The 23,195-nt window shown below is 45.1% G+C and overlaps 1 protein-coding gene across 2 annotated transcripts in view; it reads left to right on the top strand.

The window, feature by feature from the left end:
• The first annotated feature begins 8,924 nt into the window (after positions 1 to 8,924).
• The window catches only part of SCTR (secretin receptor), a 73,683-nt gene continuing 59,412 nt past the window's right edge, over positions 8,925 to 23,195 (top strand). For both annotated transcript variants that reach the window (XM_055316426.1, XM_055316424.1), the window contains exon 1: positions 8,925 to 9,058. In XM_055316426.1, the coding sequence (XP_055172401.1) occupies positions 9,014 to 9,058 (45 nt within the window). In that variant the 5' untranslated portion in view covers positions 8,925 to 9,013. The remainder of the gene's footprint in view (positions 9,059 to 23,195) is intronic.

The raw sequence follows: 23,195 nt of genomic DNA, 5'->3' as shown, positions 1-23,195 counted from the left end.
GAGGAAATTGTTACAGGTGACAGAAATGGATCTAAGTGACAGAAATGGATTACAAGCAACAGAATGAACTCAAAAGTAAAAAAAAGTTAAAAATCTTTCTATCTACCTGTCTCTCTTCTATCAAGAGAGGCTTCAGTCACAGCTACATCTAGATGCCAGAGGATGGTGTTAGGATCTTGTCTTTCTGTCTCTTGGTTCTCTACTCCATGTTGGCTTCATTCTCAACCAGGACTCTTCATGATGTGAGAGGGCTGCCATCTTGCTATGAGTTTTAGGTATAATGCTAATGCATAGGTCTTGGTGATGCCCCTCTTAATGGCCCAGCATCAATCATGTGTCCATTCCTGAACAAGCTACTGTGGCTATTTGGTGGAGGTGCTTCTCCTCGCATAGGTCTGGGTCATGTGCTCACCCCTGGGCTGCTATTGGTGAAAGCCCCACTGAAGCCACAAGGTCTGAGAGTGGGAGAGAGGAAGGGAGATCCTTGTACCAGAAGAAGGGAGAATGGAGGCTAGCCAGACACACCATCCAATGTCTATTAGATTGAACCTTTTTTTAAAACGCTTTATTTATTCGTGAGAGACACACAGAATGAGGCAGAGACATAGGCAGAAGGAGAAGCAGGCTCCTCACAGGAAGCCTGACATGGGACTCAATCCCAGGACTCCAGGATCATGCTCTGAGCCAAAGGCAGACACTCAATTGCTGAGCCACTCAGGAGTCCCTATATGGTTCAATCTAGTGACTCCTCGGTGGCTCAGAGATTGAGTATCTGCTTTTGGCTCAGGTTGTGATCCCAGGGTCCTGGGATCGAGTCCCACATTGCGCTCCCTGCATGGAGCCTGCTTCTCCCTCTGCCTCTGTCTCTGCTTCTCTCTCTCTCTGTCTCTCACAAACAAATAAATAAAACCCTTAAAGAAAAACCGATTTAACCTTATAAAATCATCAATATTCAACTACATTTTACCTGTAAGAATGGTGACTGATATGGCTCAGCCTCATACATTAACCCACAAGGTTTGGTCTGGTCCCTTGGTACATGCTGCTATAGCATGTATCATAGTTTACGGTATCATCCCACCATACATTCTACAGTTGCTTACTTCAGCTGACCAATCAGATTGTTCACTATGTGGTTATGCAAGTCTCTGAAGTCTTGCAAACCAGCTTCCATCATCTTGCTTGGCCTCCTGGGAGGGGGTGCAATTGTAGTATCACAGGCTTTGTGCACTAGGCCTCTATCATTCTGGCACAGTCACCTGGAACAGAGTAGGTACTCAAGGAATATTCATTGAATAAATGTGCTTAATTAGTTCTCTAACAAGTGTTTATTGCTCCTGGAAAAAAAAGCAACCTAATTTCTTGTTGGAGAAGTTATTTATTTATTTATTTATTTATTTATTTATTTATTTATTTATTTATTTTAATGGAGAAGTAATTTAAAATAAAATCTCTAGTCAACCAAGTGAACCCTCTTCACAAAATGAAGAAAAGAATGAATCAGTTTTATTATTAAGCATTAAACCAGACTGAGATGTGCATCATTGACAATCCACAAAGAGATAGCAAAGACAAATAAAAATCTTACCGTTTGATAGAGCCTGGCACAAACAATCCCTTACACACAAGTTAATTGTCTTTATCCAAAGGAAAAATGAAACTTCTCATATCTTTTTGACAAGCAGGAAATTACAACTTGGAGCCAAATGTCTGAGCTAACCTCCCACAGTGACAGGGAGCTGGGGCATCACCGTGCCTTATATCCACATTTCACGGAGATGGATCCAACGCCTTCAAGAAAAACATTTCCTGACACAAAGCTGGCAATAGGCTTATTTCACTTTTAAAAAGATTTACATACATTTCAGAAAGATGGAGGAGATTTCTAATTACAAGTTTTATAAAGGAAATACTAAAAGAGAAGGAAGAGGAGAAAAGATCTCTTTCCCTTCGGGCACCAGAGATTTTTAAAATCTAGCTTTTGGGGGGTTGTATTGTAGGGGACGAAAAATCTTTTATCCCTACCCTCCCGGGTTCAATTGCAAATCAATTTGTTAGAAGACAGATGAACAAGAGCAAAAGCAATTGTAATGACCTGCAGATGCACTGACGTTTCATAAGGAAATGAGATTCAGAAAGGTGGTCAGATGATCGTAGTATATTTATCATTTTAGGCTAAGCAAAAGAAAAGGGGGCTTGGGAGCTTCTGGGCTGGGGAGGCAAGTATAGGAAGAGGAGGGGAGAAAATGTATGATAAATAAGGTTTGTCCTGTTATGTGGCTAAGAGTCTCTCAGGTAATACGAGTTGTCTTGGGTGCATAGCTCTCTTCCTGGTATAGACTTTTTTTTTTTTAACAAATGGAAATTTCCATTATAAGTGTAAATTTCCTTTACAAAAAGGCATATTTATACTTTATCATTAGGCAAAGGGGAGGGGAAATGGGTAAAGAGTTTTTCCTGTGGCCACTAGTTCTCAATTGCTTTTGGCTCAAAATAATCCTTATGACCAAAGTGGCATATTTGGGGTCCCATATTCTGGTTACCCTTCAGTATTTACCCTTACATTCTGTCTCACTGGGATAAGAATATTTGTATGAAACCAATGGAGAACTAGTTATCTTAGAATCAAATATAAGATCTTCCATCATCAGGGTAACTTCTAAACTACTGTTACAAGAACATGAACTTCTAGAGTTTGGGGTGGTCACGACTTAGGTTTGTATGCCCCACTCTACCTGCGTGGGTACTAGGAGAAAAGGATTAGAATCAAGATCTAGATAGAAAATCATCAAAATCAGAGAGATGGAAAAAAAAAATCAAAGAGATGGGTGCTTGGGTGGCTCAGTTGGTTAAGCTCCTGACTCTTGATTTCAGATCAGGTCATGACTCAGGGTTGGGAGATTGAGCCCTGCACTGGGCTCCACACTCAGCAGGGAGTCTGTTTGAGATTCTCTCACTCCCTCTTCTTCTGCCTCTCCCCCTTTTATTGGTAAATAAATCTTTAAAAGAAAAAAGAGAGATAGCCCCTCTTCATCACTCATGGGGGTTATAATGCAGTTTAGAGGGTGTATAGTATGGCATTTCCCCACAATGGCCATAATGATATTTGTGGTTTCACAGGTTCTTCTAGAATCTTCTCATTCTCTCATCAAGAGGTTGAGTGTATGGTGCCTTCCATTGAACCTGGGCAGGCTTTTCTGATTGTCTGGATGTCAGTGAGCCCTCTTGCTCAACTATAGACCCCCAACAGTTATAACCAGAAATAGTAAAGACCCCTTAATTCAGATCTAACTTAAACCTATTGTGCTTATTTCTTATCACACTTTCTTGAGGCATTGACAAGACATTTTGCAATGACCTCATTCCAACTGCCAGACCAGAAAAGCCTTCATAGCAATGGAATGCCTAGAAGACCACACCCCAATGTCTCCTTCCCCACCATGATCAAGTGCTGAACACATATTGACCCCCACCCATGACCAGGTGCTCTCTGCCTGCTTTCTTGCACACACACCCCAACCTCTCTCTATAAACTCTAGATGTCCATCTTGATGTGGAGAACAAAGACAAAAGAAATGTAGATAAAATTAAATTTCCTAATAACCTGCAGCCCATTGACAAATACTTGAGACAGGCAGAGTTTGACATTCCTCCAGTAACTCCCAACTGTCTTAATATTAATGCCTTGCTAGAGGAAAAAACAATCTTAGCTTGACAATAGCCAGGCCTCCAGGATCCTGAGAGTCTTCTTTAACATATGAAAGTCCTTTTGGAAACTTCCTTTGTCTCATAACTTAAAAGTATATAATCAATTGCTCCTCACAATCCCAGGGCAACTCTTTCTGCCCACAGGTCCTGTCCCTGTGCTTTAATAAAAACAACTTTCTTGCACTGAAAATGTCTCAAGAATTCTTTCTTGGCCATTTGCTCCTGGACTGAAACATCAAATCACATCACATCTTGAGGGCTGGAAAGGTTGGTTGAGCCTGCTACCTCCCTGCTGCTGCAGGCACCCAAAATAAATTTCTCCCTTTCTTTTTTCCAAACTCTCATCTCTTGAGTTATTGGCTTCTCTTGCCACGAGTTTATCGGAGTTTGTTGAACAATAATGCTAGCAAACCCAGCCAGGAGCTCTCCTTTCAATTTGTCCGCCCGTCTTTGGATCCCCACCCTACCAACCAGTTGGCTGAGGAGCGTGCCAGGGCTCACCAGTACCTTTTCTGAGTTAGCAACTATGATAGATCAATTGGTAATATGGACAATTCAAAGCAACAGAAGCAGCACTGTGTGATTCCCAAAGCTGCATCATCAATCACAATACAGTTTCCACATGCTCTTTCTTGGGATGCACACTTTTGTGATCATGAGCCACTCTCGAAGCTCTCTGTCACCAAGATCATGTGGAGAAAGCACACAGAACAGTGGGAGACACATGAGGAGCCCCTGTTGCTCCAGCCCCAGACATTTATTTGACCGAGCACATTTTAGGGTGACTCTGGTCCTAGCCACTGTCTGATTGCAACCCTTGGAGACTTTTTTTTTCTTTTTTCAGATTTGTTTATTTATTTGAGAGCATGGGGAAAGGGGCAGAGGGAGAGGGAGAAAGAGTCCCAAGCAGATTCCTCACTGAACTTGTAGTCCAATCCAGGGCTCAACCCCATGACCCTGAGATCATGATCTGAGCCACCTGAGTCAGCGCTTTACCAACTGAGCCACCCAGGTGCCCTGGGGAGAGACTCTGAATGAGAACTGCCTGGTTGAGGTCAACCCTAGAACTGTGAAATGATAATAAATAATTGCTGAGGTTTTCCATCACTAGAGTTGGGTGTAAGGGGTGTGGGATGGAAGCAATTCAAGGCTGGGGACCCACAGTCCAGAGTTCTGGTACCAGCAAGCCTACCTCCCAAATGTGTGATTGTTGAGTTACAGTCTCATCACATCTCTTTTTCTTCATCTGTTAAATGGATATAAGATTTCCAAGTGGGGCTATCCTTTCTCCTTTTGCCTCTTCCTTCCCAAATCCATTTTCTCCCTTCTCCATCCAGCAGGTAAACTGTATGGATAGTTTCTCTATTTCTCATATGCCTGTCTTGTCTCTGGCACTGGGTTGTGTTCAGCTAATGGAGACATCACCAGGAGATCAGTGGACAAGGAGAAGAGAAGTCAGGGTATTTATCTGACCACCTAACCCCCTTCCAGGGCTGCAGTTTTAACAGTGGCCACATCCCTTTCTGGTTAAGTTCCTAGGGTGACTCTAGGACAGCTCTTGCCAACTTCTGGGATGCTGCTTTTTCTCCTTGCCCCTTGTTAAAGAAAACATTTTAACACTTGTTAAAATGGTTAGAAAGACTTTATTCAAGACAGTTAGTAAAGGGGTATTGCAATAGGGGAGAGAGACCCAGCTCAATTTGGAACACAATAAGGACAAGTGGGGATTTATGGCCTAGGAGCAGGATGAGGGGGCAGTGGATGGAAGATCACTAAGAGGAGACATCAAGAGTGGGGGATTCTTGCTAGCAGGACTTAACAGGATCCTTGCTGAAGGCAGGCCAGATTGAGACAGCAGAGGTGGGGAATGAGGAACTTGACCAGATATCAAAGATGGTCAGCTATCAAGAGTTGGAGGGGGGGAAAAGAGTTGGAGGAATTCTTACTAAGCTGAGGACGGTGGGACTCTTGCTGAGACCGGGCTGGGCAGGCCAGAGACAGAGGGGGCCAAGATCCAGGCCTAGGTGAGAATAGGGCTCTGAGGAGTTAAGCTCAAGTTTTGTCAAGGGGAGAGTCTTTGCCCTCTACTTGCTAGTTGCTAGTCCCTGCTACCTCACTGTCCCTCACTGGCTCCCTTAACCTTGCCCACAGCACTACACCTCCATTGTCCTTTCATTAAACACTTGTGAAACCACCCATGCCATCGGTTCTCCGTCTCCTGCCAGGCCATGGCTGCTGATCTTGCCAACCTCATAGGGCTGTTTTAAGGGACAAATGAGATGATGCATACAAAAGCACTTTGGAAGCCCAAGAGTAAGGAAGTCATCTTCATGACGGACAAGAATCCTAGTACAGTACAAAAGATAAAGGCAGGAGCTTTGAGCTCAGTCCTGGGTTCAAATCCTGCCCCTGCCCCTTGTTAGCTGGTCCCATCTCATTGATCAAGGAAAGTAAATATCTCTCATATAGTCCTGGAGGATTGGCTATGGTAACACACTCCAAATGCCTAAAAAGGGTCTCTAGCACATGGCAGGTATTAAAAACATTGTTAGTTCCCAACCTCTTTCCTTCCACCCCTGTTATGAAATCATTTTCTCAGGCAGGTTTTACAAAGCCACTAACTGCATCCATGACTTGAAAATGGGCTTCTCATGGAGCACCTCAGACCCTTTTCTCAATACTCAGAGAGGCAGAGCCTCCCATTTAAGGAAGAATGGCTTGCCACAGGCCAGAAATTTATTAAGTTGCATAGAACCAATGTGGTTCTGCTATTTTCCTGGAGATCATGAGGCTCTGGTATAGAGCACAGATTCCGTTTTTGTACTGTTTTCTTGAAATTTCTTCCCATCAAAAAACCAATGCATACAGTGGTTATAGAAAATACAACACAGAGGTCTATACAGTAAAAATGGCAAGTCCTTACGGCGTGGTTTTTCTGATGTACGTTTAGGGTGTTGGGGCTTAAGGGGCCAGGGAAGCAACATTCTTTCCAGCCTGAATTTTGACTCATTTAAGAAATAAGATTAAGACAGATGAGGTCAAGTAGCACTTTCATGAGTGATAACGTTCATCTGGGAGACTGCGTTTATACTTGAGGGCAAGTGGGTTTTCTGACTTTGAACTGCAGAATTACCACTGTCCCTGGTGACACACAGGCAGAGCCTTGACCAGCAATGAGTCCGCTGGGACAATCCACTTACAGGCTCTCTGCAGATGAGGGAGCTGTCAAAGGGAGGCAGGAGTGCAGAACCTCATGCAAGTCCTTACCACATATGTGTGAATCACATAGAGCTCTCTCTACCTCTGTGTGTGTGTGTGTGTGTGTGTGTGTGTGTGTGTGTGTGTGTGTGTGTTAGGGGGAGAGCCTTAATGAGGGAGTAGAGAAAGGTCAGGAGGATTATACTAATGGATGCACTCCGGGAGGAAGGAAATCAAGGGTGGGGTTGAGTGTTCCCCTTCCACATACATTATCTCCTGTTCTCCACTACTGTACTAGTGCTTCTACAAACATCCTTGCACATATTTCATTGAATCTTTGGGTGAGTATTTCCGTAGGAAAAGTTCTTAAAAATGAATTCATGTGGGGCACCTGGGTGGCTCAGTGGTAAAGCATCTGCCTTTGGCTCAGGTCGCGATCCCAGGGTCCTGGGATTGAGTCCTGCATTGGGCTCCCTGCAGGGAGCCTGCTTCTCCTTCTGCCTAAGTCTCTGCCTCTCTCTCTGTGTCTCTCATGAATAAATAAATAAAATCTTTTTTTTTTTAAATTGAGTTCATTTTTCTGTATACTTTAGGCTGATATACCCTGGGTATTGACTGTGGACCTGAGAGCTGAAAGTTCTTTCTCCCTTTTATTTTTACTCTGATTTACCAGCCTTGCCCTATCAATAGCTTTTTCAGGTGAGGAAGGCCGCTAAGGACTAGCATATGCTGCTTTAAAAGCAGGTTAGCTAAACAAACAAAAAAAAGCAGGTTAGCCATCTGACCAGAGGTCAGTCACAGAAAATCAGGGTACCAGGGGTAGCCAGGCTTTCTGATCTGACCTTCTGAGTCACAGGTACCCAGCAGCATGGTTGATCCTCCTGCACCCTCAATACCCTTCTCTATCAAATGGGCATATTATGACTAAAGGGCTTGGGGGGGAATTCAAGGAGCTGATGTGTACTTAAAGTGCTGGGAGAAAGGTCAAGATAGGAGAACCAAGAGAAGAGGAGTGGGCACAAAAACAAAGAAAGAAAAAACTGGGCCTGTAAGAGTCATTTGAGGGTACCCAGTACTGAGAGGCTAAAAGCCCACCTCCAGGTCGTCTAGGCACTCAGACTCTGGTTGAGCAGCTACTGGGGAGACCTGCCTGGTGCTTAAATAGCTTCACAGGGACACCAGGAAGCACAAAGCCTCCAGGGGTTCATCTTCAGCTCAGCCCCCATAACACCTTGGGTGTACCACGGGGTCCTTTCCCGTCTCACCTGATCATCCGAACTTCCTCGTGTGATGGTGCTCAGGGGAATGAAATTCCCTAGAAATGAGCGTTATGACCTTATTTTTTTAGAATGACTTTATTTTTTTCAAAAAGAATTTATTTGACAGAGCACAAGCAGAGCAGCAGAGGGAGAGGGAGAAGCAGGCTCCCCCTCTGAGCAGAAAGCCCGATGTGGGGCTCCGTCCCAGGACCCTGGGATCATGACCTGAGCCAACAGCGGACGCTCAACAGACTGAGCACCCAGGGGTCCCTCAATAATGAGGAAATATAAAGTGAAAAATCAGAAAGGAAGTGCCAAGTAGCTACCCCCCCCACCCCCACCCCGCCCCAGCAGATGCGATCTGCATCCAGGAGCAGCCGCTCAACCTCCCTTCAACCCGGGGGCGGGTATCAACCGATGCGAGACGCAGAAGGGGGGCGCACGTTGCCCTCCGCGGCAGCGGGGCTGTGGCGGGGCCGCGGCAGAAGCCAGGGAGCGCGCCCTCGGGACTCGGGGGGCGGGGGGCTGCCTCTCCCGGGGCCTCCGCCCCCCACCCCCACCCCCCACCGCCGGCCCGGGCCCCCCTCCGCCTGCTCGGCCGCTGCCAGTCGGGCCGGCTGGAGGAGCGCGGGCGCCCGCGCCTTATCAATGGGCTGGGCGGCGTAGCGCGCGGCCACCTCCGGGAGGAGGAGCAGTCCCGGGGCCGCGGCGGGTGGGCCGCCCCGCAGGGCTCCTCCGCACGCGGCGGCCGGCCGGGGCGCGGGCCCCTGCGCAGGGCGCTGAGCCCCCGGGGCCGCGGGGCGCACACGGGCGGCCGTCGAGGCGCCCCCGGGAGCGCGCAGGGCACCATGCGTCCCCGCCTGCTGCTGCTGCTCGCCTGCGCCGCGCACGCCGTGAGTACCGCTCCCCTCGTGGGCCCCGTCCCACGCCAGGGGGGCCTGCAGGGTCCCCAGATCTTCCGCGGAAGAGGGGGAAACTCTGACACCCCGTGCCCCGCCCCCATCTCCTCTCCAGGTAGCCTCTTCCCCCAGAATGAAGAGCAGGTGCGTCTGGCGAAGGCGGGCTTGGCCCCCCTCCCGTCTGCACACCGACCCCTTCCTCCGGGCTGTGCCTCGACGGAAGCCCTGCCGCGCCCCTGGCAGGGCCCACTGTGTGCCGGGCACGCCGCCTCCATTCTTTCATTGAAACCTCACGATCGGCTTTCCAGGTCGATATTGTCACCCTCGATTTTAGGGACTGGGAAACAGGGACTCTAAGAGGCCAGAAATCTTGCCCCAGGAAAAGATGTTTGGAACCCACATCCTTCGGTCCCAAAGCCTTGACATTTTAACACACACACACACACACACACACACACACACACACACACTCCGAGGGAAACCTCAGAAAGTTCTGGCTGGAGCTTCTGGGTCTGTCTGTGGGGGGACGGTTCACAGCTCCCTCCCTCTCTTTTGGGATTTGGCTCCCTGAAGTCTGTCTGAGGGGGTCCTGGGAGTAGCTGGTCCCTGCCAACCCTATCCAGGGAGGAGCTGGAAAAGAAAAGAGAAAGGCAAAGTGGGTGGCTTGTTTTCCTTTCCTACAGAAACTCCTTGGACTCTAGAGCCTCTCCCACTGGGATTTGTGAATGAGTGGCTGCACCCAGATAGCCTGGATGGAAGGAATGGTGGTGGGGGGGGTTGGGGGGTAGGGTGGGAGGAGGGCCCAGGGGGTGCAGATTTCCAAAACCACTTCTTCCCACCAGCATTCCAAACTGGCCCTCAAGGCCCCTGTCCTAAGAAACTCCCCAGGAAAAGTGCTTGGGGACCTAATTCTGAGTCTCCAGTCTCCATCCTGGGTGAGTCCTTTCTGATGTCCAAATGACCTTGCCTTCCAGTAGTCCTCTCCTGTTTGATTATAAGAAAAACCTTCACCGCCAGAGCTGATGGGAGTGTTCATACTCAGGGGATGCCCCTCGGGCAGCTCTGTGACATTCCAGCAGCAGTAGTTTGGAAGAGTGGGATGTGAGACTCTCATTCCCAGCTCCCTTGTAACCCTGGAGTCTCTTCTCATCCGTGGCAGTGCTGGTGTCGGAAAGTGCTAGAGCAATAGTACCCCCTCACTAATCTGAACTCCCAACTTGGGGAAATACCACTCAGGACACTGGGGACAATTCAACGCCTCTAGGTATGTTGCTATTCAGTGCCCAGGATGAGAGAGGCAGTAGCTTCTTCCTTATGACCTTCCCCACCTACTGCTTAACCCTGAGGTTGTCGGAAGAAACCAACGTGTGGCTGAGCTTCAGGACTGAGGTTCAACCCACATTTTTAATCTCAAGGGGATCCCCAGGTTACGTCAGGAATAAGCAGAGGGGGCAATGAAAGCTTCCACTTGCTTTGAATCTTCAGTGTGCCTTGGAAGGCTTTTCATGATGCTCTGGTCCAATTCCCTTATTTTACAGATGAGCACACTGAGAACCACAGAAAAAAAGAGACCTGCCCCAAATCAGCAAGTTAGCGGTGGAGCTGGGACTAGAACCCAGCTCTCTTGATCTCAGTCACCCATAGCAATGCTTCCTTATGTCCTTTGTCTTTACATGTCATTTTCATACACTCATGTCCTGCTTTGTATTATCCCAAGATGGTTTCCTGTGTATAAGTTTCGGTCCTCTGGGCGTTTTATGGGGTTATCTGGACCTGAGGTCTCATACGTCTTGGCAAGAATTCCTTTAATAAATAAGAATGGAACTGACCTACTTTGGTTGGAGTATTTCCCAGCCTTTGAAACCCTGCTTACCTTCTGTTTCTTTGACTCTGAATGGTCAGACATTTGATTTGGAGATTTAGGGCATTTAAACAATTTTTTAAAGTTATTTTTAAATTTTATTTATTTATTCATGAGAGACAGAGAGAGAGAGAGGCAGAGACACAGGCAGAGGGAGAAGCAGGCTCCACGTGGGAAGCCCGATGTGGGACTCAATCCCAGGTCTCCAGGACTGCGACCTGAGCCAAAGGCAGACACTCAGCCACTGAGCCACCCAGTTGCCCCTAAAGTTATTATTTTTTAAAGATTTCATTTACTCATGAGCAACACAGAGAGAGAGAGAGGGAGAGAGAGAGACAGACATAGGCAGAGGGAGAAGCTGGCTCCCTATGGGGAGCCCATACTGGACTTGATCCCAGAACCCTGGGATCATGCTCTGAGCCGAAGGCAGATGCTCAACCACTGAGCCTCCCAGGCATCCCAACAAATTTTTATTCATTTTGCCCCCCCCCCCCATTGAGTAAGATCATGGACATCTTCCTAATGGGACATCATTAAGCCAAATTGCTTTTTACTGCTACCTACCCTGTCCCCTCGCCTTTCCATATAGGGAAGAGTCAGGAGGGTCCCTTGCAAATGGAAACCAGAAAGTGATGATGACTGAAGGGGCCAGTTTTCTGAGACCTCCATAGAAACATGGTCTTACCTCCCTTTGCTATCCCACCCCCTTGAAGCTCATGAGGACTTTTCCCTGGAACGATATTGATATTATTCACTAGCATATCTGTACTCCTCCTCCTCCCCAATACACACACTTTGAGATGTTGTCTTATTCATCTTCTATCCCTAGAGCCTGCCACAGTGTAAGGAGGAGCTCAGTGAGTGTGTTGGTTGAGTGAAAGAGCGAATGAGTGAATGAATGCGTGTCATAAGCTGTGGCACTTTCCTATAGCACCAAGTAATAAACAGTGACATCCTGAAGGCAATCATTACTTACAAAATTGTACATAACTGTGTCAAGTAAATGAAAAACAGTCATTCAAGGAAGGGCTTTTTAATCTGTGGCATCTGGCAAACTGCCAACTTCATGACCTTAGTGAGTTAAATGGGGTGTAGAGAGCTACTTTCCCCTTCAAGTGGGGTTTCTTCACTTTGACACTGTAACCCTGGATATTAAATCTGGGCTTTCAGCAAAGGGTGCCAGGAAGGGAGTGAGCTCCTCTCTCAGCTTGGAGGAAGTGATAGGGTAGGAAGAGTGGGGACACGGTGGAGAGAGGAGAGTTACAGAATTCTTTGTTATGGGGGATCCTGTACATCGGGTGCCATCTAGCACCATCCCTGGCCTTTACCCACCAGAAGCCAGTAGCACCTCTCTGCGTTGTGCCAACAGAAATATGTCTCCAGACATTGCCAAATGTTGTCTGAGAGGCAGGGAGAGAAGAACTGCCCCTGGTCAAGAATTGCTGCCTCGAAGCTTGTCCTGTTTCAGGGGAAATGCATTAGCAGAACTAACAATAGGGGTTTGTTGCATATGGGATTCAAGATGGTGGGATTGGTGACAGGGAATCGGAGCCGAAGACAGAACATGTGTACCTGATGAACAGACACTTCCAGACAAAATGACTGGTGCCAAGAATGGGCTTAATCTTCTCTGGCCTCCCTCCTCTCTCCATCCTACCTCAGTGGACAGCTCAGAAACAGAAAAAGTCTTGGCACAGCCGTCTGGCACATGGTGCTGCTGCCTCCAGGGCGCTGACAGGCTCTGTGGCAACCCAGGGGAGCAGGATTTTAGGAAGACCTGCAAGGGTCACCTGAGGAGCTGGCTCTGGACAACTCTTCAGAGGAGGCTCGCTGGGATTTTTTTTATCTGCCAGAAAAATCACCTTCTCATTTTCTGGGGGAAATATTTGTGGATTCCTTTTGAAAACTGTCGCTCTCTCTAAAATTAATGTGGATGATGATGATAATGATGATGAAGGCTTCCTTTATCGAGCACTCACTTCATACCAGATACCCTGCCAGAGCCTTGCCAGCACCATCCGACTTTTTTCTCATAACCCTCATCATGCAGAGAAAGAAGCCCAGGCTCCAAGAGGGGTGAAGCCATTTGTCAGGGCCACTCACCCAGACATGGTGTGAGGACCCAACCCTGGGATTCCTAACAAGCACCCACATCTGCTCCTAGAAAGAGGCCTGCACTGGTTTCTGGTGCCCAAGGGGGCTGTCACAAAATTTTCTCCCAAACCTCAAAGTGACATTAATTTCAGTTTAATCTAATCACTTTATAAGACATACAATAAATACTGAATTACACATGCCATTTTATTAAGGGCCCCAGAGATGAACTTGAGGAGTCATAAAATCAATCACCTGGAGGTTACACCTTCCAAACTCTTTAAGAGGCTCCTTCTCTTAGCTTTGACCCACCTTTCTGTGCTCCCATGGGGCCTTCCTCCATGCACCCTGTTCCCATTATCCATGCCCTACAGCTTCCTCCATGCCCAGGGAGGAGGAAGGGCGCCCCACTTGGAAGCCTAGACTTCATAACCAGGATTAGAGTTTCACTATCACAGCAAGTGCCCTCCAATGTCCCCTGACTTGCTCCTCACTTTCCTGCCTTTAGCAAGCTGAGATTTCTCACCACTGACCTTCACTCAGGCATTGGGACAACCTGCAGCCCAGGGTAAAACCCACAACACTCAGATCCTATCTACGTGCTTACATTACAAACAGAGGGCTACTTGGCATTCATGTGGACTCCAGAAAATAATAATATCCTGGGGCCCACTCAACCTCAATGTTCTGTGTCCGGCAGATTCCAGGGGGCATTTGGGGCAAGAACGTCTTTTCTTGGCCATGTGCTATAGTCCCAGCCCACCCTGCTGCCAGGGTTCCTGTTTTCCTGTCTTCTTCAGAATCCCCACATGTCCAACATCCTCACCTGTGGGCTCTCCCTGATGTCTGTGTTCCTGACCTTCCTGGCCCTTCTTTCATTGCCATAGACAAGCTTGCCTCCTATTTCCTGACAGCCATGAATGAACTTCCTCCGACCAGCATTGGGCTCTTTTAGATGTATCTAAATTGTATCCACCTGTTCCCTCCCTTCGCATGTGCGTCAGTCAGCTCAGGCTGCGTAAGAAAGTACCACAGTCTGGGTAGGCTCAAACAACAGAAATGTATTTTCTCACAATTCTGGAGGCTTGATGGCCCAGATCAAGGGCCGGTGGGGCTGGGCCTTGTGAGAGCTCCCTTGCTTTGTCCTCACATGGTCTTTCCTCTGAGTGGGTGCAGAGAGGCAGATAGAGAAGGAGCTCTTTGGAGTCTCTTCTTATAAGGACACTAATCCTATCATATTAGGGCCCCACTCGTATGATCCTGTTTAACTTTCATTACCTCCCTACAGACCCTATCTTCAAATATAGTCACTCTGGGGGGAATAGGGTTTCAACATGAATTTGGGCAGGATAACATGGATATTGAGTCCATAGCACCATCTGAGTGGGAAGAGAGCCTCCCCTCCTGCTTGTGAGGCCAGTCCCTGCCCCTGCACTCCCAGTCCTCCCACCCCAATCCACTTCCATCTTGAGAGGACACAGTGAAGCCACTGTGCCCTGTCTTTATCTTTCTTCCTCTTAACTGGCCTTCCCCATCTGCTGGTCTGTCTGGGTCTTGCCCAGGTCTGACCAGCCCAGATGGTCAAGAGCCCTCCCTCTGCACTCAGGGCCTTCCAGATGCAGTTCCACCTCTGCTGCCTGATGGCCAGCTTCTTGGAAGAGGCATCCACAATGATTGCCTCCACTTGCAATGATTTCTCAGCCCACCACAACCGGCTTCCACCCCAACACCCACTGAAACCAGTCTCTTACATGGCCTTCGTTTTGCTGTCTTCATTTCACGCTTTTTGGCCTTGATCCCACCTAGAGTGACCACATGACTTAGAGAGATGGGAGGTTGTAAGTAATGATGTCGAGACAGCAGGCATACACCTGACTGTCTTGGGCAAAGTGGGCACAGGACCCTGGCCTCTCGAGGCATCCAGTGGAGGACCCTCCTTCCTTTCCACTCCCCACTCCCTTGGCTTCTGCTCTTTCCAGGCTTCTGGTCCCCATCCTTGTGCCCTGTCTTCTCAGGCCTATAAGGATCTCTTGCCCAGGCTCCCTCTTACTCTCCTCACTCTGCCCACTCTTACTGTATGATCCTCTTTAGCAGTCCTACCACATCAGAGATCCAGTCTTCCAAACTCATCTTACCCCCCCTCCCACCTCCCATGCTTTCTTCTTCTTTCCTCATTTTTCCCACTCTTGAGGCAGCCTTGTGGGAGTCCCACTGTCCCCCATCCTCACCCTGACATTCAATCCACTGTCTGCCGCTGCAGAACCTACCTGCTCACTGTCACTCTGGGCCCTACTCTTCCTGGGATGTTCAGGTGTTGCTGTTCTGGGTCTAACAATTCTCACTTCCTCCCTAAGTGGTAGGGCCACCTCATGGAGGGTCCCAGGCCTCCACTTTTGGTCCATTATGGCTGTTGCCTTCACTGTGTACTGCAGCTGTTGGTCTCTCTGGACCCCTTAGACCATGAGCTTGAAGAACAGGAGCTATGTCCCATGCACCTTCGTGTCCCCAGTGACGAATCAATTGCTGGGCAGAGAAGAGGTGCCCAATAAATATTTGATGAAATTTTGCATTTTGAACTGGTTGCTTGATAATGAGTTTCCTCTTCTTAGCTCTATTGTATAAACTGACTGGTATCATATCTCCATTTATTTCCCCCTTGAAAAAATTTCTTTCAGCCTAAGTTGGAAGGCAAGTAATTATATCATAAGGTGTGATTGGCAGAGCGATATTGAGTCTCTTCACCTTCTTTAGAATCCCGTAGATTTTTACTTCATCTCCTCCCAGATACTACCTTTTCAGATGCAAGAGTCCAGAGTTAAACTAGCAGAACTCGCTCTCAACATCTTTTTCCTCTTTTTTTTTTTCATTTTTCTCCTCTTATTTTGCTTTAGTTATTCTCTCTGTAGACTAGAGTTTCCTGTTGCTTTCTGAAGGCTTTCCAAGATTACATGCTTTAGAAATGGGAGAGATTGACCTTATTCCTCCTTCTAATACCACATATCCAAGAGAGGAAAGCACATTGTCCCAAAATGGGTTAGGTTTTCTCCAAAGGTCTGATCATTGCAATGGGACCTCATGGCATACCTCAGGGTGAAAGGGTCTTCCCAGGGAAGGGTTGTTGGCTAACAGGTTGAACAGATACCTCAAAATATGCCCACCATCTGAGAAAACCCCCCAAAGAAAGGGACAGTGGAAGCTAATCAGACAGTCACGAAGCAACAGGTATGAACTTGTACATGGTAGTAGACCAGCCGTGACTAGATGCTGAGGTCAATGCTGGAGTATCAAAGAGTGATACTTGTACAGAGACACTACTAGATATTCAGTCTTAAAAAGGATACTACTTAAGTGCCTTTCTTTAAAAAAAAATTACTGTGGGTTATGCCCACCAAAACCAAAATTGCATCTAAAATATAGGACACAGGGGCACTTGGCTGGCTCAGTTGGTAGAGCACATGACTCTTGATCTCAGGGTTGTGAGTTTAAGACCCATGTTGGGCATGGAGCTGACTTAGAAAAAAAATTAAAATAAAATAAAATATAGGATGCAAAAAAGTGGAATTTATCCAGATGGCAATGGGCAGATCAGTTCCACAGTTCTGAAACACAGAGGATTTAGTCCAGAAAGTCAAAAGACTCCTTGAAATCAGTTCCAGAGAGGCTTGTTGGCAGAGCTGCTCTATTTAGAAACTTAGAATGCAACTATGCTATGCAGTTGATAAAGTGAAGGACTACAGATTTTGTGATCAACAAGAAAAAAGAAAGTGAATTTAAATTTCCAGTGAAAGACAAAAGTTACATGAAAACTTTCATGGTGCAAGTATTAAAAAAGCCAAAGTTTGACATGATTGCAGCAATATTTTTAAAACTCCAGATGTAAAAGTGGCCTGGACTCAAAGTCTGAAAATGAAGAGGAAAGTAATGTAATGTTTCTCTTTGGCTAATTAAAATAATAAAGAAAAGTACCATTTAGTAAATTTTTTTCTGACAATCCTTTAGTGAATTTATGAGGAATACATATATTTAAGTGTACTTAGGTTGGAAGTGCCTTTTTTAAAATACCAACCAGCATCCCATTCTTGGTACCAACTATTCTGGGATTTTTCTGTTCAAAATATTTTGCTTATGATGCTAAATATATAGGGTTTTTCCTCACATTGACAACCAATTCTCCAACTGGCCCAGCACCAGCTGACTATTCTAAAATTTAATTCAGTTCTGACTCTAATCATCTGGAATCAGCACAGATCCACAGACTATGGGTTAAGGACATAGTGCACAAGACTGATCCTACTTTAGATGCCAATCCCAAGTCAGGGCCTGTACTTCTGGCTGATTGTATACTGGAGGTTCCCATGACCTCCTCCTTTGATTTGATCATTTGCCAGAAGCATTCACAGAACTCAGGAAAGTACTTTACTTGCCATTACTGGTTTATTATAAAGGATACAATTCAGACAGCTGAGTGGAAGAGATGCAGAGGGTGAGGAAGGGGACATGTGGAGCTCCCAGCACCTTCATGTCTTCACCAACCTGGAAGCTCTCCAAACTCTCTTGTTTAGAGTATTTATGTAGGTTTCATCACATAGGCATGATTGACAAAATCACTGACCATTGGTGACTCCATCACTGCCCTCCCTCTCATCTCCTGTGATCAAAGGGCAGCTGGAAGTTCCAATCTCTAACTACATGGTTGGTCTTTCTGGTGACCAGCCCTGATACTGTAGTTATCTAGGGGGCCCCAGTCATCTTATCAGCATATACAAAGTCACTTTCCATCACTTTGGAGATTCCAAGGGTCTTAGAAACTCTTGTATTATTAGGAACTGAGGAGTAAGACCCAATATTAAGATGCTTCTCTCACCCTTGTTGCTCAGGAAGTTACAAGGATTTTAGGCACATGATGCCAGGAACCAGAGATGAACACCAAATCTATATTTCTATTATATCATAATATTGCATTAGGACATCCAGTTTCAAATGGCAGATTAATCACAGGTGTTTATCTACTCTGCCCCTGGTAGTGTCCTTAAAATGATAGTAGAGGAATCACAAAGGTATAAGCCCAAAAATCAAAGGGAACAAGGTGAGACAACAATGAAGCAGAGTTTTCAAGAAATCTTTGGAGACGGAAAATGAATGAAGTAGTGGTAGCAGTGTGGGAAAATACCAACCTGTGTGCTTGCACCAGGTAGAGTGGGATTGATGACAAATGGTCTGATGGGCCTGCAGTGCCCTAGAAGGGCTCCGAGCATGGAGGAGAAACATAGATCCTGTCTTGGGGATCCTGATTATTTATTTTATAGCAAAAGCCACAAACTGTTCAGACCCACAGTGGTTCCAAGGACCCCATTAGTGAGTGCTTCAAGCTTAACCATGTCATAGTACACAGCACAGTGACTATAGCTAATGGTATTGCCATAGTGTTCTGTGGGGACACATGGGAGCTACTCTAGCTACACTTGTGAGTGCAACAATAATTTATAGATCTGTAGAATCATGTTGTGTATCAGAAACTAATGTAACAGTGTGTGTCAACCATACTTCTAATAACATACATGCATATATATGTATATGTAATAATATACATGTATGTGTGTGTGTGTGTGTATATATATATATAATTGGGGAAGGCCTCCAATGTGAAAATGACGAACAGGAGAAAAGAATGAGGATATATCCACCATGCAGAGAGGAGAAAAAGGTCACATGACTACAATTAATTTCCTAAAAAACAGTTCTTTATTTTTTTTTAAAGATTTTACTTATTTATTCATGAGAGACAGAGAGAGAGAGAGAGAGAGAGAGAGAGAGAGAGAGAGGCAGAGACACAAGCAGAGGGAGAAGCAGGCTCCTTGTGGGGAGCCTGATGTGGGACCTGATACCAGGGCTCCAGGATCAGGCCCTGGACTGAAGGTGGCACTAAACCGCTGAGCCACCCGGGCTGCCCTAAAAAACAGTTCTTTAAAAAGATCTAAGGGTGCCTGGTAGCTCAGTTGGTTAAGCATCTAACTCTTGATTTCTGCTCAGGTCATGATCTCAGGGTCCTGGGATTCAGCCCCACACGAGGCTTTGCACTCCATGTCTGCTTGAGGATTCTCTCTCCCTCTCTCTCCCTACCCTGCTCATTCTCTCTCTTGGTCTGTCTCTCTCTCATCAATCAATCAATCAATCAATCAGTCAATCTTTAAAACCGAAAAGATGCCAGGTCTAAGAAGGAGGAGTATGGGAAAGGGGGTGTTGAAGAAAAGGAGTCACCAGAGAATTAGACAGCCTGCCTGGAAATTAAGTGTATGATGACAAAGCATTTATTAGGATGCTCAACAGATGATGTCAAGGAAATGCCTCAGAAAGAAGAGCATCTGACACAATGGTAGAAAAGTAGAGAAAGGTGAAAGACTAGAGAGTCCATCTAGTTGTCCATTAATCAAATAATATGAATTTTAGGAAGACAGAATAGAGAAAATGAAGGTAGGAAATAATAAAATAAATCACATAGCATTTAAAAAATTCCCAGACATGAAGAACACAAGTCTTCAAATAGAAGTGTCCCCTGAGTATCTAACCAATGAATAAAAAAAGAAACGTTTCCTCTAGGAATTTAAAAGCAACTAAAAACAAGAAAAATTCTAAATATTTCTACAGAGAAAACAAGTCACATGCAAAAGGTTTGGAAGTACAACTGGATTTCATATTGATCCAGAAAGAGAGGAGAAAGGCCTTCAAAGTTGGGAAGGAAACTTATTTTCAACCCAGAATTCTCTGCCTGAATGATTAACTTGATAATTCATCAAATTCATAAAAGCCTTTTCACTTCTGCAAAGATTTTGAAGTTTACCTCCTACATACACTTTCACAAGAAGCGGCTAGAGAATGTGCTAGAGAACAAGGAAGTGAAGCAAGAAAAAAGACGTCAGATCTATGAAATCAAAGTCTAGTCAGAAGAGCTGAAGAGAGGGTACCCAAAACCACAGCTAGGAATCAGGCCCACATTAGAGCAAGAGGAACAAGGACCAGCAGAGAGGTCTCCAGAGGTAAAACAAATACAACTGTTGATGGATGTCTCACAGAGCTGTTGGAGCACTTAGAAAAATTAACCATATGTACACAGAACACTAATCAAATGAAAAAAAAACAAAGTAACTATTGACCTCAGGAAAAACAAAATGTACGAGAAGAGACATAATCATTTTACATGGCTAGACTTAGCAATGAACAATATTTCATAGTCAAAACAAGACATAAATATAGACCATTTATTTAACAAAAAATTAAGTCAAGAGAAGTATATATAATATATGAGGGACAGAAGTATATATAGGGAGGTTTAAAAACATCTAAATCTTTATCTTCCATAACAGAGTTTGGAATAGTGTTTCAAATTAATAATCTAAGAATTAGCAGTAGAAGAATATAATTTTTAAATATGGAAGGGGGCCTGGCTGGCTCAATCAGAGAAGCATGTGACTCTTGATCTTGGGGTCATGAGTTTGAGCTCCGCATTGGGTGTAGAGAGACTTTAAAAATCCTTGAAAAAATATGGAGATAAAACCAAAAATGAACAGCTAAAAAGAATTGAAATAGTTGCCTCTGAAGAGCAGGTAAAGATTAGGGAAGGGAACTGCTACTTTTGGTGGCAAACCCCTTGGCACTAGTACAAGTAAAAGAGGAAAAAAAATCCACATATATACACAAATTCAATTTTTAAAAACTGTTTAAAGGTACTTTTTAAGGACTAATAATTCTTGTTTTGAGGACAGTTTTAGAAGTTCTTTCATCTTCACCTATCTGTTTCTCCTGTGAACTTTATTTATATATTTATTTTTAAAGATTTTATTTATTTTAGAGAGAGAGAGGATGGCAAGGAGGAGCAGAAGGAGAGGGAGAGTCTTAAGCAGACTCCATATAGAGCATGGAGCCCAAATTTGGGCTCTATCTCATGACCCTGAGATCATGACCTGAACCAAAGCCAAGAACTGGAGGCTTTAACTGACTGGGCCACCTAGATGCCCCTCTTCTGTGAATTTTAAGTAAAATTATATTTAATAATTATATATAAATATAAATATACATGTAGCTTCTCCTCCTCTTCTCTAGGTTAATTTAGCTAATAAGGGGGCTTGTTTCCCACTTATTTTCCTTCCATTGCTTCTACCACATGGTTGCTCCATTGACCACACTCCTCTCAGCCACTCCCAGCAACCTGAATGGCCCCTTTTCTTCACTGCTGGTCACCATCTGGAGCCACAGGCTCAGTCCTTTCAGCAGAATGCTTCTGCTGTCTTTAGTTGGCATGCCACCACAATACAAAATTATTTTGGTTTATTAAATTTTAATGGAAGGACTAAGGGTAAAAAATGTGGAATGAACCACTTCACATCCATCAAGATGGCTGCTATTAAAGCAAAATACAAAAATAGGGGCTCCTGGCTGACTTGGTAGAGTGTGTGACTCTTGATTTCAGGGTCCTGAGTTTGAGCCTCACATCGGGTGTAGAGTCTACTTAAATATATATATATATATAAAGTAAAATAGGGGTACCTGGGTGGCTCAGTTGGTTAAGCCTCTGACTTGATTTTGGCTTAAGTCATGATCTCAGGATCATGAGATCGAGCCTCTTGTTGGGCTCCACATTCAGCAAAGAATCTGCTTGAGATTCTTTCCCCTCCCTCTGCACCTCCTCTCTCTCTCTCTCTCTCTTAAATAAACTAATAAATAAATAAAATATTTTATTTATTTATTTTTTTTATTTATGATAGTCACAGAGAGAGAGAGAGAGAGGAGGCAGAGACACAGGCAGAGGGAGAAGCAGGCTCCATGCACCGGGAGCCCGACATGGGATTCGATCCCGGTTCTCCAGGATCGCGCCTTGGGCCAAAGGCAGGCGCCAAACCGCTGCGCCACCCAGGGATCCCTAAATAAAATATTTTAAAAAATATACAGTAAAATAAAAAATAACAAAAGTTGTTGAGGATGTCGAAAAATGGAACCTCTGTGCATTGCTAGTGGGAATGTAAAACTGTGCAGCTGTTGTGGAAAACCATTTGGTGGTTCCTAAAAAAGTAAACATAGAATTACCATATGTTTCAGCAATTCTGTATCTGGGTATACACCCAAAAGAATCGAAAGCAGGTACTCAGATATTTGCACACCCATGTTCATAGCAGCATTATTTACAATAGCCAAGAGGTGGAAGCAACCCAGGTGTCCATCAACAGAAGAATGAAAGAACAAAACGTGGTGTATATGCACAATGGAATATTATTCAGCCTTACAAAGGAATGAAATTGTACTAGATGCTACAAGATGGATGTGCCTTAAAAACACACTAAGTGAAATAAGCCAGATATAGAACAAATATAGTGTGATTCCATTTATACCTACAAAAGCCAAATTTGTAGAGTCAGAAACTAGACTAGAAGTCATTAGAGGATGTGGAAGGAGGGAAATGGGTAGTTATTGCTTAATGGGTACAAGGTTTCTGTTGTGATGCTGAAAAAGTTCTGGAAATAGTAATGATTGTTGCACAACATTGTGAGTGTACTTAATGCCACTGAATTGTACACTTAAACATAGTTAAAGCCCTAAATTCTATGTTATGTATATCTTACAAGATTTTTTTTAAAAAGAAATTATAGGATAAGAAGAAAAGGTTACTATCTTCTATTTTTTCTGTAGTCCAAGGGAAAAGCACCAAAGAAGTTGACATTGTCTTGGAGGGACAGTCCCAGTACAGGGGTTCTCTCATTTCTAACCTTGCTCCATCTTTTTCTCAAGAGTCCTCTCTGTGGTAGGACCCCTTTCTTGAATCCCACATTGCAAATTGCCACCTCTTGGGGGAAACTTCACTCCCTAAATTGCACACATTGGTACTGCCCTAGAATCTCTTCCCTACCCTGTGTCAGTCAGTTATGCTGTATAACAAGCACAAAAAAATCTCGGTGGTATACAGCAGTAAGTGTTTATTTCTCTCTTTGTTTGTAAGTGAGCTGGGGTTTAATTGATCCAGGCCACGCTCAGCTGGCTTGGCTCCAGCCCCTGGGTTAGGTTCAAGTCTGCTGTGTGTGTTATTCATTCTTCCAAGACTGGCAGGATACCCCAGGTGGCAGAAATGCAAGAGAGCAAGCACAGCTGTGCAAACATATTTCAAGCTTCTTTTCATATCAGATCTACCTA

This window comes from Nyctereutes procyonoides, unplaced genomic scaffold (assembly GCF_905146905.1).
Source record: "Nyctereutes procyonoides isolate TBG_1078 unplaced genomic scaffold, NYPRO_anot_genome, whole genome shotgun sequence".
Classification (NCBI taxonomy): domain Eukaryota; kingdom Metazoa; phylum Chordata; class Mammalia; order Carnivora; family Canidae; genus Nyctereutes; species Nyctereutes procyonoides.
Note: the sequence above shows the minus strand (reverse complement) of the source record. Positions and strands in the feature narration are given on the sequence as shown.